The sequence below is a fragment of the Rhinoderma darwinii genome, chromosome 3 (genome assembly GCF_050947455.1).
Source record: "Rhinoderma darwinii isolate aRhiDar2 chromosome 3, aRhiDar2.hap1, whole genome shotgun sequence".
NCBI classification, from domain to species: Eukaryota; Metazoa; Chordata; class Amphibia; order Anura; family Rhinodermatidae; genus Rhinoderma; species Rhinoderma darwinii.
In genome coordinates, this window is record NC_134689.1 from 430,939,047 (window position 1) to 430,958,226 (window position 19,180).

Here is a 19,180-nt window from a genome sequence, read left to right on the forward strand (position 1 = left end):
CCTTAATGGTCACCAGTTGTGCAAGTTCTCATTACCCAAATCTTTGTGTGGGTCGAAGATTTCTGAGACCTTCAGCAAGAACTAAACGTTAAGGTTTCTGGGTGAATTTTTTTCTTCATACTTAAAGAGAATTACCAGGAACGCTTCCAAGACTCTCACTAGAAGAGTGGATCGCAATTGTTTTGATGCTGGATAAACTGAGGTGCAGAGTCCAAGGAAGCTTCTCGCTCTTCACCCTAGAATTCCTGTAAGAAGATATGTTTTTTCCCAGTCGGATTAAGAGGTCGTAGTCCACAGAGTGGTCACTAATTGGTGATGGGTGCACTGCAGGAACGTCTGGAGCAAGTGGTGGAGTAAGAAAAAAGCCATGGGTCAATACCAGTGGACAATGATGCGACAAGCCAGAGAGAAAGACAGAAAGAAGTCATTCAGTAAAATGGAGGTCAAACTACAAGTACAAGATGACTAAACAGAAGGAGTGAGGCAATGGCGTAATCCAGAGATAGGGCTATGGTCAGCATCGGGGTCAAGGTCAAGGTGTGGGGCTAACAAGCTAATGATGATAAGGAATGTACCTCGAAATACAGGGGTTCCTTACAGAATCTCTTTTTGAATCTGCTGCCGGGTGTGACGTCAACAGAGCAGGCCCGTTATTATGGAGACCCGTCAGCCCAACGCGACTGGCGGCTGTGGATGGGGAGAGCGGCATTGGATCAGGACGAGGTGAGCGACATCTACATTAAGAGTTATTTCCTTTCAATGAATCAGATATTAAGAATTTCTTAGAGACATGGAACCACAAAGGATCGTGTTTGTTCCACAATAATTATCATCGGGTTCTCTGAGGTAGAATCATTCTCCGGGGTAGTTGGGATGAATATAAGAAGGTCAACACTCAAAGAGAGAGAATTTAACGAGGGATGTATCACAGGTAAGAGACGTCTGAGATTACAGGATTCCTCCTGTACAGGCATATTACAAATAAGGCGAGACGTGTGGTAGACTTTCTTTATATAGTTCTCAGAAGTCTTACTCGTCATGTTTTGGGTCATTTTAATATTATTTTCAAAAAATTGGCCAAAAAATTCAGAAAATGTTCAGCAGTTTTAGAAACATCCCCGAAAACTTTTCTCATAGGAGACATTTACGACTATTAATTGAGTCCAGACTGTGATATTTTTACCTTCCGGAAAAGTCACTGCTAAATTCTAATAATATTACTAATATTAATAATATTAAGCCTCCCTTTTGAGGCTTTAACTTCCTCCACTCTTCTGAGCAGACTTTCCAAAATATTTTTTTTGTTTCTCTGGGGGAATTTGTGCCCATTTGTGAGGTCAGGTGCTGATGTTTGGGACGACGATCTGGTTCGCAACCTGCGTTTCAATCCATCCCAAAGGTGTTGTATGGGGTTTAGGTCAGGGCTCTGTTCAGCCACTCGAGTTTCTCCACACCAAACGCCTAACACCATGTCTTTATGGAACTCGCTGTGTGCAGAAGAGCACAGTCATGGGGGAACAGGAAAGAGTAGAACCCCAAACTGTTACCACAAAGTTGGAAGCTCCAATTGAGTGGAATGTATTTCTATACTGCAACAGTAACATCATCCTTCAATGGAAATAAGGGAAAAAACTTACCCCAACTCCACCAAATTACAATAGGCACTATGCATGCTGGTAGGTAGCGTTCTCCCGGCATACAACCAACCCAGATTTACACCACCCCAGCCAACACTTGTCACTGTGCATGTCGATTTTATATGTCAACGACCCTGGATGCCTATTTCATGAAGCTCCAGACTAACATTTCTGGTGCTGATGTCACTTCCAGAGGAAGTGATATAACAGAGGATAAGTGATTTTTACACCCCATAGATTTTTAACACTGGGCAGCCCTGCTCTGTTAGATTACAAGGTCTACCGCTAAGGTCTACCGCTTAGTTTCTGAGCTGTTGTTACTCCTCGACGCGTCCACTTCACAATAATAACACTTACAGGTGACAAGGGCATATCTATCAGATAATAATAGCACTTAAAAGTGACCAGGGCAGATCAAGCAGATAATAATAACACTTATACGTGACCAGGGTAGAACTAGGAGATAATAATAACACTTACAGGTGACCAGTGCAAATCTAGCAGATAATAATAGCCCTTACAGGTGACCGGGCAGATCTAGTAGATAATAATAACACTTACAGGTGACTGGGGATGATCAAACATATAAGAAATTTTACAAACTGACTGGCAAAGGGGGCATCCTATGACAGTGCCATGTGTAAAGTCACTGAGCTCTTCAGTATGACCTATACTGCTAGCAATGTTTGTCTATGGAAATTGCATGGCTGTGTGCTTGATTTAATCTACTGGTTTGCAGGGGTGTGGCTAAAAAAACCTGAACTCAATAATTAGGAGTAGAGTTGCCAACTGTCCATAAATTCATTTTTACATAAATTTTTTACAGTGTCCATAAAAAGATTGATGCGTCTGTGATTTCTTTTACAGATTATTGGGATTGTAATTATCATCATTTTAGAGGACACCGTACATGCCGCTAACGTGCTCATATTAGTATTCTAAGCTATAGACATATCTTACTTCTAGTCTTTATTATTTATCATGGTTTTATAATTTGTCTGTAGAGATGTTGGTCTAATATGTCATAATCTCTTTCACTGTCATACATATTACGAGGGCTGTACATTCCTTAGCGAATTTCCTCTACAGCAGTCCGGCCACCCTACGAGAATCTGAATAGTGGACAGCAAATACAAGAAATTAATTCGGACTAGAGACCCTGTAACATAAGATCATCTAAAGAAGCATATAATTGGCGGACCTCTAAGTACCTCAGGTTAAATATCCTACGGCATTGACGATGGTACGTAACTCATTGTAGATGGCTGCAAGAATACAATGAGACCTCTCGAACTCTCCACCACCTCTTTGAGAAGGCCACCCCTTTATCTAGACCAGATTTCCCCTGATAGGTTTCAGGTCTATCATCTACTATGTTTACTTCCCATTTACTTTCAGAGGACCACATCTCTAGAAAACCATTTTTCTAAATAATTTTAGGTGATCATCTCAAAGAGGCTTCACTGTACCTTAAGGCCTCATGCACACGACCGTAGCCGTGTGCACGGCCGTGATTTTCGGGTCGGCCGGCTGCGGACTGTCAGCCGCGGGCCGCCCGCAAATCGTAGGACATGCACATGGCCGCCGTCATTGTTTTCAATGAGCCCGGACCGCAGAAGACGGCCGTAATTGGACATGCCCATTCTTTCTGCGGTGCGGGTTCCCGGGCCGTGCAAAGACCGCAAAAACTACAGTCGTGTCCATAGAAATTAATGGGGCCGCAATTCTCCCGTGGATTTTCGGGGGAATTGCGGCCGCAAAAACACGTTCGTGTGAATGTGGCCTAAGACTTATGAACGAGTCCTCAAGTCCAAAGTTCATGGCGTGTTTCTGGCCACCTGATCCGAAGCCTTCATAGAATCAGTGAATCTCCAAGGCACTATCTACTGAAACACGAGGGATTTTCAAAGGACCAGTGGTCACGGGATAAAACAGAGATCGAGGCCTAAAATAAATGGTCAGTAATAAGTTATTTTTATGTCCTAGGTTTTGGCTTCTAGTTATATATTGGATATTTTGTCTAAGCTTTGGGAAAAGGTTCCAATATATGATGATGTTTACGTCACCATGGACACCACCAACAAGACACAAGTGACCATGTTTGTATTTTCTGGACTAACTGATGATGAGACACTTGAAATATTCCTCTTCATATTATTCATTGTTATCTACATTGTGACCATAGTGTCAAATCTTGGCCTGGTGGCTATTGTCCACAATGCATCAAACCTCCAGAACCCAATGTACTACTTCTTGAGTTACCTCTCTCTGGTGGACGTCTTCTATTCCTCAACGATAACCCCTAAAATGCTTGCAGACCTTATGTCCTTGAAGAAGACCATCTGGTTCAAAGGTTGTGCTCTCCAATTCTTCTTCTATGCTGCTCTGGCCTCCATAGACTCCCTTCTTCTTTCCACCATGTCCTATGACCGCTATGTTGCCATCTGCCACCCTCTCCATTATATGTCAATAATGACTAAGAAGAAATGTCTACGTTTTGTTCTTCTTTCCTTCTTCATTGGCTTCCTACAGTCATCGGTACAGACCAGTTGTGCATTTAGTCTTCAATTTTGTGGTTCGAACCGTATTGACCACTTCTACTGTGATGCTCCTCTAGTGCTTAAACTTTCTTGCTCGGATACAGTTACTTGTGACTTGGTCACTGTCTTCATTGTAAGTGCTATGAGCATGGGTCCATTGATGACTATCCTACTTTCGTATCTTCTTATCATCTTCTCAATTTCACGCATAAAATCAGCGGAGGGCAGGAGGAAAGCCTTCAGTACCTGCTCATCACATCTCATATGCATCTCTATCTTCTATGGAACCATACTTTTTACTTACTTGCGTCCTCCTTCCACTGTCTTTACCATACAAGCCAAGGTGGCTTCTGTCTTCTACACGGCAGTGACACCAATGCTGAATCCTCTTATATACAGTCTGAGGAACCAAGACGTGAGAATGACCATTATCCCATATGTTCAGAGACAGTTAGAGACGTGTTTATGGTGTTCTACCAATGCTTAGAATTAAGGCTTCACAAATCAACTTCAGAAAATAAATATTTAACTCTGTACCTGTCCTGATTTGATACAGAAAAGCAGAACATTTACAAAAAATAGCAAAAAAAAAATAAAACAAAAAGTTTAAAATTGAAATAACAATGATATTTGATTGGATCTAGATTTGCCTTTATCACAATGATGGGGTTTTTAGGAGTTCAGGATATTATATATGGACAGAAGGATGATGGATCCTCTTTGTGGCGGCAATATTCAAGGATCTGGTTCCTCAAAAAAAAATTTGAAATTTCCTAAAAAAAAATCTGAATTTCTAATACATTCACCGCAAATCGCAAGTGCCTTCATTGCCCTGAAAAGTCGTATCTGACTATCTGATGTCTTCTAGGACTGTATCCAACCAGTAGCATTTCTTGGTTGGGCTTTTTATAGTGGATATGGGTCATCTTCCTATACTGCTGATGATTGGCTGTGATATAGGGAGGGATTACCGCAGTGCATTTTGGGAAGGCTGCCTACAAGCCATTGTGGGGAAGCCCACCCAAGGTCAAGTGATCTTTTTTCTAATCTTTAAAATGGTGGCCAGCGCTCACCGAAGGCCACCATTTTTATGCGAATTCCATGCCCCGAACCCCAAAAATGTCTAAATTCAATGAATCAGAAACTTTTAGGAAATTTGGACTGAATTTGATTCAATTTTCTAAGACTTTTTTTTATTTATCTGGTGGAACTGTGACACAACACGTTTTTCATTTTTTCCCAAGAGCATTCTGAGAGTCCTAACTTTTTATTTCTTTTATTAACTCGTGATGTCTTGATTTTTGCATTTTGAGTTGGTAGCGTTAATAAAGTTTTGTTTATTACTTTTTTACTATATTCTATTTTTTTTATATATTTTTTTGAAGTTAAGAAAATGGATACCAAAATACAACAAAAAGTCTTAAATTATCCAATAAATACACATTACCAGGAACGAGGATTCTACAAAAAGAGAGATATTATATATTCTAGCATTTATGGATTAGAATCCAATTTAGGAGCAATAATTCCCTTTTCTAACCCACTTTTTCCCCCGGTAATCCCACCCTTGAGTCGGGGAGGAGGGTGGTAAACGAGGAGACAAGGGAGAGAAAAATAAAATAAATTATCATCTATTGAAATTTCTATGTATCTCTATGTATTATTGTATATAAAATCTTACATGACATCTCCGGGAGTTTTTTAAAATCCTCATGCACATATTTTTATTGTACGGAGCTATAACGGGGCACCCAAATAAGTGTGATTGGCATTTATTGCCCGATTGTAGTCAGGGGCGTATCTCGAAAGTGCTGAGACCCATGGCAAACTTTAAAATTCCCCCACACACAGGAGAATTTACCTGCTTCATGTCAAAGTCTAAGTGAGGGAATAGTTGGTGGCCGAGAACTTCTTTGAAATTACAACTTCTGGACAATTGTTTCGAGGCTTGTAAGGCGGAGTACCGGCAAGGATCGCAGGGTTAGTCGAATTGATGAAACATTAGGCCCAGGTGTTACAAATAAAAATTGCTTTACTGACCGGTAATGCATATAATTGGCCACAAGGTGTATAAACACTTCTCAGCAGAGAGGCGCAGTCACTTTAGCAGTGTGACAGAACAAAACGGTGGCAATTGCAGGCAACGGTGTCTCACAACTTTTCTGCTTTTTGCACGGAGCTTCAACCCTTCCCTGATGCAGGGTCACGTCCACTTTAAATCCAGGGCATTTTTTCTCTATCTGGTCTTTTTAAAATCATAATCGCCATTGTGGAGAGACCCCATAGCGCTTTATTTCCGATGCCACTCATATCACTGGACTCTAAAGCCGCAGGGTCTCTCCTCATCTGGTGCACGCCAGCACCAACAGGACTTCTGTTGCTCCATGGGCAGCAGTCTTCCCCCAGTAAGGGGTATGCCATGTTTCTACGCTGGATGCGTCCTCACCCTATTACGGCACAGTAAAATATACTCACAGGTGGTGAACGTTATAGACAGGGTCAGCCACCATTGCCTGGGCAGTATTAAGCAAGTAGTAAGCTTTGCCGGCTTGAATATCTGTCAGCTCATGACATGTGACCACAGGTACTGTGCACATAACAACAAAACACATAATATTACAGCTTGGACACTACGTGGCAGCATAGAAATGAAAATATACTCACAGGTGGTGAACATTTCTCCGGTTCCTGCTATAAACAGGGTCAGCCACCATTGCCTGAGCAGTATTAAGTAAGTAGTGAGCTTTGCCGGCTTGAGTATCTGTCAGCTCATGACATGTGACCACAGGTACTGTGCACATAACAACAAAACACATAATATTACAAATTGGTCACTACGTGGCAGCATAGAAATTAAAATATACATATGATAAAATAATCTTTCTTCTGTAGGATTGGTACCTGTTTAACCCCTTAGTGACCGCCCATAGGTGTTTTTACGACGGCCACTAACTGGCTTTATTCTGATGCAGTAGCCTTTTTACGGCGCTGCATCGGAATAAATAAACAGAGCAGGGAGCCGTTAAATCTCCCTGCTCTCAGCTAGCTGAGAACAAAGAGCAGCCCTACTCTAATGGGCGAGATCGATATCAGTATTGATCTCACCCGTTTAACTCTTCAGATGCAGCGTTCAATAGCGAGCGCCGCATCTGAGTGGTTTTGGAGAGAGGGAGGGTGGTTCCTCTCATCCCACCGGCACCCAGCGTGTGATCGCAGCGTGCCGGTGTCTTCTATATTTAGACAGATATCCCCCAGGTCTGCCTGTAGTGAATGCCTGCTAGGCCATGCCAGAGAAACGGCCTAGCGGATGCCTGTCCGTTTTACACGGACAGGCACTAATACACTGCAATACAGAAGTATTGCAGTGTATTATAAAAGCGATCGGAGGATCGCATAGTGAAGTCCCCTAGTGGAACTAGTAAAAATGTGAAAAAAAAGTTTAATAAAGTTAAAAAAAAAAAAGTGAAAAAATATGAAAAAAACACATTTTCCCCTTATAAAATGCTTTATTATTATTCTTTTTTTTTAAAAGTTACACATATTTGGTATCGCCGCATCTGTAACGACCCCAACTATAAAGTTATTACATTATTTAACCCACACGGTGAACGCCGTAAAAAAATAAAATAAAAAACAATGCAAAAATTGCTGTTTTCTGTGAATCCTGCTTTAAACATAATGTGATAAAAAGTGAGCAAAAAGTCGCATCTACTCCAAAATAGTACCAATAAAAACTACAAGTCGTCCCGGGAAAAAAAAAGCCCTCATACAACCGCATCGGCGAAACAATAAAAACGTTACGGCTCTTCAAATATGAAGACACAGAAACAAATAATTTTGAAAAAAAATTGTTTTTACTTTGTAAAGTAGCAAAACATACAAAATCTATACAAATGTGGTATCGTTGCAATCGTAACAACCCGCTGATTAAAGTTATTGTGTTATTTATACCACACGGTAAACGGTGTAAATTTAGGACGCAACAAAAAGTGTGGCAAAATTGCTGTTTTTTTTCTATTCCCCCCAAAAAAATAAATTTTCTGTACCCCAGAATGGTGCTATTAAAAATTACAACTTGTCCTGTAAAAAACAACTACTCTCAATATGTGCATCGGTATAATAGTATCTCCTGTTACCCTTCACTTCCTAAAAAATACTTATGAGGTGATCTGTAGAAAGGTTGAATATGCCCAAAAAAAAATTGGAACCAAATCTAGAGGCAAAAAATCAGAAACAAACTCGAAACCAGGTGCTACAACCTGAACACGCATATACATCAGGTGGCGTGACACCATCTGCCCTCTTCTACCCTCCCCCTACAAAAGAAGAAAATAGAGAAAACCTTAAGATGAGGTAAGATAAGGATAAAGGTTCAATATTTGTTTCTAAAGCTCCAAATCTCCTGCATAGACATTAAATAATAAATTTCTGCCTGCAGCCACCACTAGGGGGAGCTTAGGAGCTCACTGTGTACTGATTGTACATTGACCCCAATAATAACACAGTCTTCAGTGAGCTCATAAGCTCCCCCTAGTGGTGGATGCAGGCAGTCAGTAGTTTTTTTTTTTTTATCTTTTTGCTTCAGAAAGCTGTAAATATAATTAAGATATGAAGAACTTTCTAATCTCTTTAACACATTTAGTTAATTGTAGTAATTATTGAAGTTCAGTAATTATAAAAGTTCAGTGATTAAAGAAATTCAGTAATTGGCTTACCTCCTCTATACAGGGATCATGGCTGGCAGCAGAGACTCCTTCTCCTGGGTATTAGGGTTCAATAAAAACAGGATCAAGATTAACAGAGATGAGACTTCTTTACAGGACAGACAGTACGCTGCACAGGTACGTGATATATAATGTTTACTCTGTATACCTAGTATATGTATATGACTGAAGCACAAGAGACCTGCGATATTATGGTTCATATAAAGCAAGCTACTAAATCATTTCCCCATAAAGCAATACAGACCCCAGGCCAGACCAACTAATATAATCCAAACCATAGACCAGACCCTGTAAATTAATCCAAACCCTAGACCAGACCCCTAAACTAACACAGAACCCAGATCAAACCCCTAAACTAATACAGACCCCAGACCAGACCCCTAAACTAATACAGACCCCAGACCAGACCCCTAAACTAATACAGACCCCGGACCAGACCCCTAAACTAATACAGACCCCAGACCAGACCCCTAAACTAATACAGACCCCAGGCAAGACCAACTAATCTAATCCAAACCATAGACCAGATCCCTAAACTAATACAAACCCTAGACCAGACCCTGTAAACGAATCCACACCTTAGACCAGACCCCTAAACTAATACAGACCCTAGACCAGACCCTATAAACTAATCCAAACCCTAGACCAGACCCCTAAACTAATACAGACCCCAGGCAAGACCAACTAATCTAATCCAAACCATAGACCAGACCCTGTAAATTAATCCAAACCCTAGACCAGACTCCTAAACTAACACAGAACCCAGATCAAACCCCTAAACTAATACAGACCCCAGACCAGACCCCTAAACTAATACAGACCCCAGACCAGACCCCTAAACTAATACAGACCCCGGACCAGACCCCTAAACTAATACAGACCCCCAGACCAGACCTCTAAACTAATACAGACCCCGGACCAGACCCCTAAACTAATACAGACCCCAGGCAAGACCAACTAATCTAATCCAAACCATAGACCAGATCCCTAAACTAATACAGACCCTAGAACAGACCCTGTAAACGAATCCACACCTTAGACCAGACCCCTAAACTAATCCAAACCCTAGACCAGACCCCTAAACTAATACAGACCCCAGACCAGACCCCTAAACTAAAACAAACCAACCCCCTTAAATAAATACAAACCCCAGAACGGACCCTGTAAACAAATACTGGGATCATGGGGGGAGGGGGCTTGTGGCTCTGAAGGGGGTTTATTGTCGCTTTTATAAGGGACATTGTAGCTGTCATGAGAAGCGCAATCTGTGGCTGTCATGGGGTGCATGTTATTTGTGGTAGGCAAAATTATTTTGGGGTAAGGCGGGAGACATGACTACATAGTGTTCCCCGGTGATACAACCTTAGCTATAAACAAACCCCCATTCCCTGTTAAATCAGTGCCCCAAGGGGCCTCCAGAGTTTTCCAAGTGCCCCTAATGTGTTGATTCTTTCTGTAGACAGACTACAGGCCGCATGCTACAGGCTCCCACCATCTGAACGGATCATGATTCTGTTGGTGAATCTTAATGGTTGTTTCTAAAAGACGATCTGAAAGATGAAAACTCAGCTGTAAAACAAATGTTCTCTATCAACTTCCCATGGAAAGGGAAAATACGTCAGACCGCAAGAGACAATGTGGATGTGGTCATGTCATGGTCATGGTATATTATATATATTACTCATTCTATGTTCCTGTGCTTGGTTTAGGCCGTGTATTGACACCACAAGTGGCGGCTCTATTCATCTCTCATTGGACTCCTTGACGTGTGTATTGCCGCAGTTGAGGCAATAGAATGAATGGACGCCACTAACAGGACACAGGTCACCCATTTCCTGTTTTCGGGACTCTCTGATGATGAGAACCTCACCACCTTCCTCTTCATACTCTTCTTTCATGTTTACATTGTGACCACCATGGCCAACATTGGCTTACTTACCATTGTCCAAACCACGTCAGGCCTCCAGAACCCAATGTACTACTTTCTGAGTTACCTCTCTCTGGTGGACGTCTTCTATTCAGCTTCGATAACCCCTAAAATGCTTGTGGACCTTATATCCAAGAAGAAAACTATCTCATTTGAAGGTTGTGCTTTCCAGTTTTTCTTTTACGCTTCTCTGGTGGCCACTGAGTCTCTTCTCCTTTCCACCATGTCCTATGACCGCTATGTTGCCATCTGCCACCCTCTTCATTATGTGTCTATAATGACCAAAACGAAATGTCGAAGTCTTGTTCTTCTTTCCTTCTTCATTGGCCTCTTACAGTCATCGATACAGACCAGCTGTACCTTCACTCTACAATTCTGTGGGTCAAACCTCATCGACCACTTCTACTGTGATGTTCTTCCAGTGCTCAAACTGTCCTGCTCAGATGATTCCACCTGTAACCAGGTCACCGTATATATTGTATGTATTCTAGGCATAGGTCCATTGATGATTATCCTACTTTCGTACCTGCAAATTATCTTCTCAGTTTCTCGCATTAAATCAGTGGAGGGCAGGAGAAAAGCCTTCAATACCTGCTCTTCACACCTCATCTGCGTCTTCATCTTCTATGGATCTATATTTTTTACTTACTTGCGCCCTTCTTCCAATATCTTTACCATACAAGACAAGGTGGCTTCTGTCTTCTACACGGCAGTGACACCAATGTTGAATCCTCTCATATACAGCCTGAGGAACCAAGACGTGAGAAGGACCATTATCCTATCAGTCCAGAGACAGTTAGAGATCTGTATATGCTGTTCTTATAATAACTAGATTTATGGATCTTCAATTCCTACAGGAAGTTAAGATGTCTGCCTTTTAACCCCTTAGAATTTGATACGGGGCATTTTGAGCTATATGAATGTTTCAGTAGACACAACCTTTTTTTGAATTGACAATGGTTCTTCTTCTCAATCCAGCATCAGAATGGACCCATTGTGAAATGTTGGACATATTATTAAATAAGAGGGTCGTCCAGATTTATGCAACTAAAGTTTAATTACTTTGTAATGAAAAGTTCTGCAAATGACAAAAACATATTGGCGAAAGTGTCGGCCATTTTTCTACTCAATGTTCTGTATAATGAGTCTGCCTTCGACATCAAAGACATTGACTTGACCCAACAATTTTTGGAGAACTTTGTACCCATTTGAGACTTCTCTGATTAGATAGAAGTCATTTTTTCAGCCTATGCAAAAAATATCACACAATTAATTTCACCGTTCAATAAAATCTAAGAGGCTAGAGAAAGTTTTACTAAAATTGAGATTGTGTATTTAATAGCTCTGAGTATCTCCACAATGAGAGCACCGTCCCGTGACCATTTTATTCCAGAGTATCTGAAGGGTTTTTTCATGGTCTGGCCTCGGGACACTCTGTGTCACTATTGGATTGGGCGAGGGCTAAATGGTGGGTGGAGTCTAAGGGATCTTGTAATCTTGAAAATGCCCATCACGGGGTATGGACTTGTGCAGGGAATCCCGATGCTGTGGAGTAGTCTTTACTAGCAAGTAGTCTTTGTAGATGGTATTTCCGTGGCAAGGTACCAGTCGAACTGGAGAGTAGTCATACTCCGAGGTCATGGCAGAGTACATGAAACACGATTAGACTCATACACCGCAGTGATCCCAAGGCAAGAAACAGTCACAACGAGGTACTGACCTGCTGATGTAGTCCTGTCCCTTCATAATGTAGTAGAGTGTGCTCCGTTACACATTATGCTACTACCCAAAAATGTTGCCCCATTTGCCCCATTACTTTACCTGCTGTATAGCACAGTGCCCCCAGTACTGTACTTTAGAAATAAATAACAGTGTTCCTTACCTAGTGACCCCAAAATAATAGTGCCAGATAGATTGTGACTCAGACAGTTAATGTGCCCCCCCCCCCCCTTAGACCTTTACAAAGTAGCCTTGCCCCCATTAGGGGCCAACACTATAACAGCTGTCCTCTTTATGCCTCACACAGTAGCAGTGCACAAAAATAATGCCCCTTTATGCCCCTACGCAGTAATAGCGACCCTGAAAATAATAAAACTCGTATTCGCAGGTTCCCGCAACGTGCGAAGTGGCTGAGGGCTCATTCTGGTTTATGCCGGCAGCGGCCCGACTCAGGTGGTGAGATTCAGCGATGTAATTGCCTTGTCAATAGTACGGCACAAGCGGTGCGATGTAGTGATGTTAGTGTGCCATCTGCTGCTGATATCTGTAGCCTGCTAGAGAGAATCGCAGGTAAGGGAGCCGATGGCTCCCTGCTCCGTCATTCTTTTCATTGTATCTGTGTCCTGAGTGCAGTGGCGGACACAGACAGCTGAGGGCCCCTGTGCAAGAACCGTATATGGGCCCTTTGCTCGCCAATATCTCATCACAGATCGTTCCCTTACATCTGTTGAGATGATCTGTTCTTATCTTTGACAACTTGGCAACTAAGGAGACAGTTTCCCAGGAGCTAAGTCCAAATAAAAAAATAATCTATATTTAACAATGTAATAAAAGTAAAAAAGTGCAAAAGTATCAAATGTCCAATGAGTTACATAGAAATAAAAACCAAAAGTAAAGAAAAAGACAACAAAAATGGGGGCAGGGGATGCAGGAAACACGAGCCATGTTTAGAATATGTTTTCAGGGACTGAAGGCAACGTGTGAAGAATGGAGACATCCGATAATCTGGTAAATCCTCCTCAGTCTCCGCATCACTGATTATACTCCTAGTTGTTCTTGTGGTAGGAGATGTGCGTCAGTCTCTTACCTGATGGACATATCCCGGTCTAGTATACACGAGCTGCATCTCTACTCATGATGGGAGATCTAGGACTTTTAGACCTCCTCTGACTAATGTCAGTGATGACCCCACGGTATAAAGGAGGAGAAACAAAGATATTATTGTGCAATTTACTTTTATTGTTAAATCAATTTAACTCTGTATAAGGACACGTCACTGTTTACTATATATTATAAGTTCACTGTCCGAAAGTATGTGAACACCGTACTATGATATATGAGCCTGATGGACATCCCATTCCCAAACCATGGACGTTAATATGGAGTTGGCCCCCTCTTTTGCAGCTATAACAGCTTCCACTCTTCTGGGAAGGATTTTTTGGAAAGTCTGTGGGAGTTTTTTCCCTTTTGTGAGGCCAGACTGATGTTGGGGAGAAGGTCTAGCTCACAATCGCCATTCCAATTCATCCCAAAGGTGTTGGATGGGGTTGAGGTCAGGGCCACTCGAGCTCCTCCACAACAAACTTCTCACACCTTGTCTTTATGGATCTTGCTGTGTACACTAGGGGATATGCTGGAAAAGGAAAGGAAAGAACCCCAAACTGTTACCACAAAGTTGGCAGCTCCAATGTGTAAAATGTCCTTGTATGGAAATAAAGGAATTAAACACTGAAGAACTGCCCAAGACCCTTACACCTCCGCCAACAATGTTACAGTTGGCAATTTTTTCCGGTAGGTAGCGTTCTCCTGGCTTCCAACAAACCCAGATTCTTCCATTAGACTGTGATAGATGGTGAGTTGTAATTTATCACTCCAGAGAACACTCTGCTCCAGCTATATTGCCATGTTACTGTAGAGACTCTGCTCCTTCGCTGACAAGCAGGACAGAAGAAGTCTCCTCAGCTATACTGCCATGTTACTACACAGACTCTGCTCCTTCCCTGACAAGCTGATAAGAAGGAGTCTCCTCGGTTATACTGCCATGTTACTGCAGAGTCTCTGCTCCTTCCCTGACAGGCTGATAAGAAGGAGTCTCCTCGGTTATACTGCCATGTTACTGCAGAGACTCTGCTCCTTCCCTGACAAGCTGATAAGAAGGAGTCTCCTCGGTTATACTGCCATGTTACTGCAGAGTCTCTGCTCCTTCCCTGACAGGCTGATAAGAAGGAGTCTCCTCGGTTATACTGCCATGTTACTGCAGAGACTCTGCTCCTTCCCTGACAAGCTGATAAGAAGGAGTCTCCTCGGTTATACTGCCATGTTACTGCAGAGACTCTGCTCCTTCCCTGACAAGCTGATAAGAAGGAGTCTCCTTGGTTATACTGCCATGTTACTGCAGAGGATCTGCTCCTTCCCTGACAAGCTGATAAGAAGACGTCTCCTCGGTTATACTGCCATGTTACTACAGAGACCCTGCTCCTTCCCTGACAAACTGATAAGAAGGAGTCTCCTCGGTTATACTGCGATGTTACTGCAGAGACTCTGCTCCTTCCCTGACAAGCTGATAAGAAGGAGTCTCCTCGGTTATACTGCCATGTTACTACAGAGACCCTGCTCCTTCCCTGACAAACTGATAAGAAGGAGTCTCCTCGGTTATACTGCCATGTTACTACAGAGACTCTGCTCCTTCCCTGACAAACTGATTAGAAGGAGTCTCCTCGGTTATACTGCCATGTTACTACAGAGACTCTGCTCCTTCCCTGACAAACTGATTAGAAGGAGTCTCCTCGGTTATACTGCCATGTTACTACAGAGGGTTTGCTTTGAAGGGTCAAGAGTCAAACATGAACAAGAGACACCAGATTTCCTTATTTATATGTATAGTTTATTGATCAACTTGCATTGAAGGATCATAAACAAGGTACAAAAGTCAAATTATTCTACAGAAAATATAGGTTGTAATCCAAAGGTTTTGACACAAGAAATGTAAAAAGGGAAGTTAACTAATTACTAAGAATTTTTGTTAAGTTTGACCACAAAGAGGTCACAGTGACATGACAGATGGGCAGAAAAGAGGAAGGGAGTAAAAATGCAAAACATAACTCATTCCAAAACTCACAAAATATTCTATTCCTATACTTCATATTAATGGTTTTAGGGTTAAGTAAAGCTCATGGTTATACAGAATATAAGTTCATCTAGAGAACTGCATTGTATTTCATGCATCAGTTTCTTGAACAATTTATTTTTATTTTTGCTGGATATTTGAAAGTCTGAACACCGGTCCCTGACTCCATTGTGTCTCCTTACTTATATAGCAGGGATTCTCAATGGTCGGACCATGCAGTTGTCCGGAGCAGTGGCGTCGCAGGACGACTGCCACATTCAATATTATTTGCATCCTCAGGACGCAAATACAATTGAAAACAATGGCAGAATTGAGAGCTATCAGCTCCCTGCTCTGCCATTCACTAGCCTACAAGCCACGCTAGGCCTGCAGTACCTCAAAAATGCTGGCACAGGATTCCAGTGCAGGTTGACGCGATGATATCACTGCATCATGCCGACCTACACAAGGGTCTCATTTTGACATCTCATAGGCTACAGGCCTAACGTGGCTGAGGAGGCCTGCTGTGGAGCTCTGTTTGTTGCTGGAAGGGGGATAGGTGAGAAGTATTTTTCATTTGTTTAAGGGACACTATCTACAAGGGGTTTGTGGCACTATCTACAAGGGGGGTTGTGTGGAAGTATCTACAGCGGGATGTGTGGCACTATCTGCAAGGTGGGGATGAGTGGCACTATATAAGAGGGAACTGTAGGGCACTATCTACAAGGAGGGCTATGTGGCACTATCTACAATGAGGGCTGTGTGGCACTATTTACAGGGGCTGTGTGGCACTATCTACAAGGAGGGCTGTGTGGCACTATTTACAGGGGCTGTGTGGCACTATCTACAAGGAGGGCTGTGTGGCACTATTTACAGGGGCTGTGTGGCACTATATACAATGTTGCATTGTCTACAGGGGCACTGTGGATCCTATCTTCTAAAGGCACTATGTGTGGCACTATCTACAGGGAAAAGTGTTGCGGCACTCTCTATAAGGGGCATTGTGGCAGATAAGCCTCAGATTTCGGCCGCAGATCCCATATTAATATAAACACCAAAAAGTTATCCCTAAATGCTACAATAAGACCAAATAAAACGTATCGTAAAAAGATACAAAAAGACTTTATTGAAAACAAACAACACAGTTGATCAAGACACTTTAAAAATGAACACCCATAAAAACAATGTACAATCAGTACAAGAAAATAGACAGTGTTGAATATGAGGCAGGGCAAACAATGGTGGTATAATGCATACTATATCATAAAATATGAAGTATGTACCATGGGTATAAATATACTTGTACCAATCTACCACAGCAAATGCCTGGAGTATGACCACAAAAAATATATGGTAACAATCATGGGAAAATCATTACGACCTCATAAGATGCATACCAGAACCCACCATGAGCCATTCCACTGCCACAACACTGTCAGAACAACCCATATTAATATAGCCTTACTGTTGGTGTTCAGCTCGGACCTTCACCTGACAGCAGACCCAGGTAAATGGACCTTCACCGAAAACAGTTGAGTACCCCTGATATAGAGTATATCATGAATTATACCCGGGATCCAACCACTACGCCAGAAAACCAGTTGGCTCAATTAAGATTTCGGAACCACTTCCAAGTAACAGATGTCCACACTTCTTCTTTGTGTTTTTTCCAAAACTATTACTTCACCCTATCAATGTGTTGCAGCAAAGTATCTTCTTATTTTATGTCCCATGGGATAGCAAACTATGGTCTGAAATAGTGGAGGATTTAGCTAAATCCTGGGAAGTATTCAATGCTCTTTTTTGCATTAAATATTTGGGTATTTGCTCATAGTGTATGTCAAAATTATTATAAAAGATATACCGAGTCACTTTTATTACCGTGGCCACGTAATAGGTACCTGCAGCTTTAATTGTCATCCAGCTCTATGCTTTTTTACCCCAAATGAAATAGAAGCCAGGAACTGTACATGGAGTTATACCCCAAGAGACAACCCACCAAGCGCCTGTGGTTTACCTTTGATCCCTTCTGTTAGATTGTACAATTCGTGATAAGAATTTCCATTTGGTCTTGAAGGCCTCAGGGTGGTGGTTGCTGCTGACTACTTAGGACCTAGTGCCACTTGAGTTATTGGCTTTCAGCTTCCACATGAACCCAGTGGCGGATCATCATTAGGGCGGTTCGGGCGGCCTTGGGGCCCAAGGCTCCCGGGGGGCCCATAGCCGCCAGAACCACACATGATCGCACAGGCCCCCTCATGCCTGGTGGTGTCGCTAGCACCGGAGTCCTCAGGACTCAGATACAAATGAATACTATAGGCTGCAGTTCATGTTAGGCCTGCAGCCTGTGTTACACTATGTACAAAAGAGGGAGGGCTGTGTAGCACTATATATAAGGGGGGCTGTGTGGCGCTGTCCACAGCGGTATGTGTGTGGCGCTATTTACAAGATGGGGAGGGCTGTGTGGAGCTCTCTCCAGGGGGGCTGTATGGCGCTATCCATAGGGGCTGTGTGTAACGCTCTCTACGGGGGGATGTGTGTGGTGCTAGCTATAGGGGGGTGTGTGATATCTACAGGGGGCTGTGTGTGGCGCTATCTATGGGGTTTTGTAATATCTACAGGGGCTGTATGTGGCACTATGTACAGGGGGCTGTGTGTGGCGCTATGTACAGGGGGCTGTGTGTATGTGGTCTTTTACAGTGTGCGGTATTATTATATTCAGGCGCGCAGTGTTTGCTGCTATTATATTTAGGGGCACAGTATGTGGCACCATGATAATTTTATTTTCGTTTATAGGTGTGGAAATGTTGGAAAAGTGAGGAGCCGAAGACATCTGAGTGCCAAATTCTGCAGAAATGGGTCATGGCAGGGAGAAGTCGTCATGAGCTCTGGACCGGATGGAGAAGAAAAGAGGAAAAAAACTACTAGAATCTGAGACGTTGTCACCTGTGAGTCACTAGATTTATAGAGAATCTGTCACCTCTCCTGACATGTTTATTATAGGAAATCCTTGTATTTCACAAAAAGTCTATCTGCAGTCCAGGACTGATAGACAATTCCCCTTGTCAGGAGGATGTGTACCTGTACAGTGTGATACTGTCAGTATATAGGGACACAGCCCTGTGACAAGGGGAATCGTAACACTCATTTGTTAATGCTTGCCCAAAAAGGTAGTGTTAACAATAGTTACGACAGGGCGGCGGTGCGGAAGGGGGCCCAAGTTTGGGTAACAGCCCAGGGCCTATTGTCTACTTAATCCACCACTGCATGAACCGACTCTCCCCTTAGTCTTGCCCTCTTGCTGGCCACTGCCGGTACACCTCTCTCACAGTCTGAGTAGCTTGTCTTCTACGTACCCCTGACCGTCCAGCCCAGCTATCCGGACAGTGGGGCCTCAAACATCACCTCTGAGCGTTCATCAGGACCTGTCGCCATCCCAGGCCCAACAATGGACACTGAATGGGACGGTCCTTATCAGTTACTCCCAGGATCCTCAGTTCTAGCTCTCAAAGCAGTCGGTCTCTCTC

The 19,180-nt window shown here is 42.7% G+C and overlaps 2 protein-coding genes across 2 annotated transcripts; both read left to right on the forward strand.

Moving 5' to 3' along the window:
* The first annotated feature begins 3,704 nt into the window (after positions 1-3,704).
* Positions 3,705-4,664, forward strand: LOC142750792 (olfactory receptor 5AR1-like). The gene has a single exon (XM_075859768.1). The coding sequence runs from the start codon at positions 3,705-3,707 to the stop codon at positions 4,662-4,664; it is 960 nt and encodes a 319-aa protein (XP_075715883.1).
* A 6,036-nt stretch (positions 4,665-10,700) lies between these two features.
* LOC142750793 (olfactory receptor 5AR1-like) lies at positions 10,701-11,660 on the forward strand. Its single transcript, XM_075859769.1, has one exon. It carries the CDS (start codon positions 10,701-10,703, stop codon positions 11,658-11,660), a length of 960 nt encoding a protein of 319 aa, XP_075715884.1.
* The last annotated feature ends 7,520 nt before the right edge of the window (positions 11,661-19,180 follow it).

What these genes read in the sequence shown, in the direction of transcription:
- LOC142750792 (XM_075859768.1), top strand. Translation starts at nt 3,705, where the DNA reads ATGGACACCACCAACAAGACACAAGTGACCATGTTTGTATTTTCTGGA.
- LOC142750793 (XM_075859769.1), top strand. Translation starts at nt 10,701, where the DNA reads ATGGACGCCACTAACAGGACACAGGTCACCCATTTCCTGTTTTCGGGA.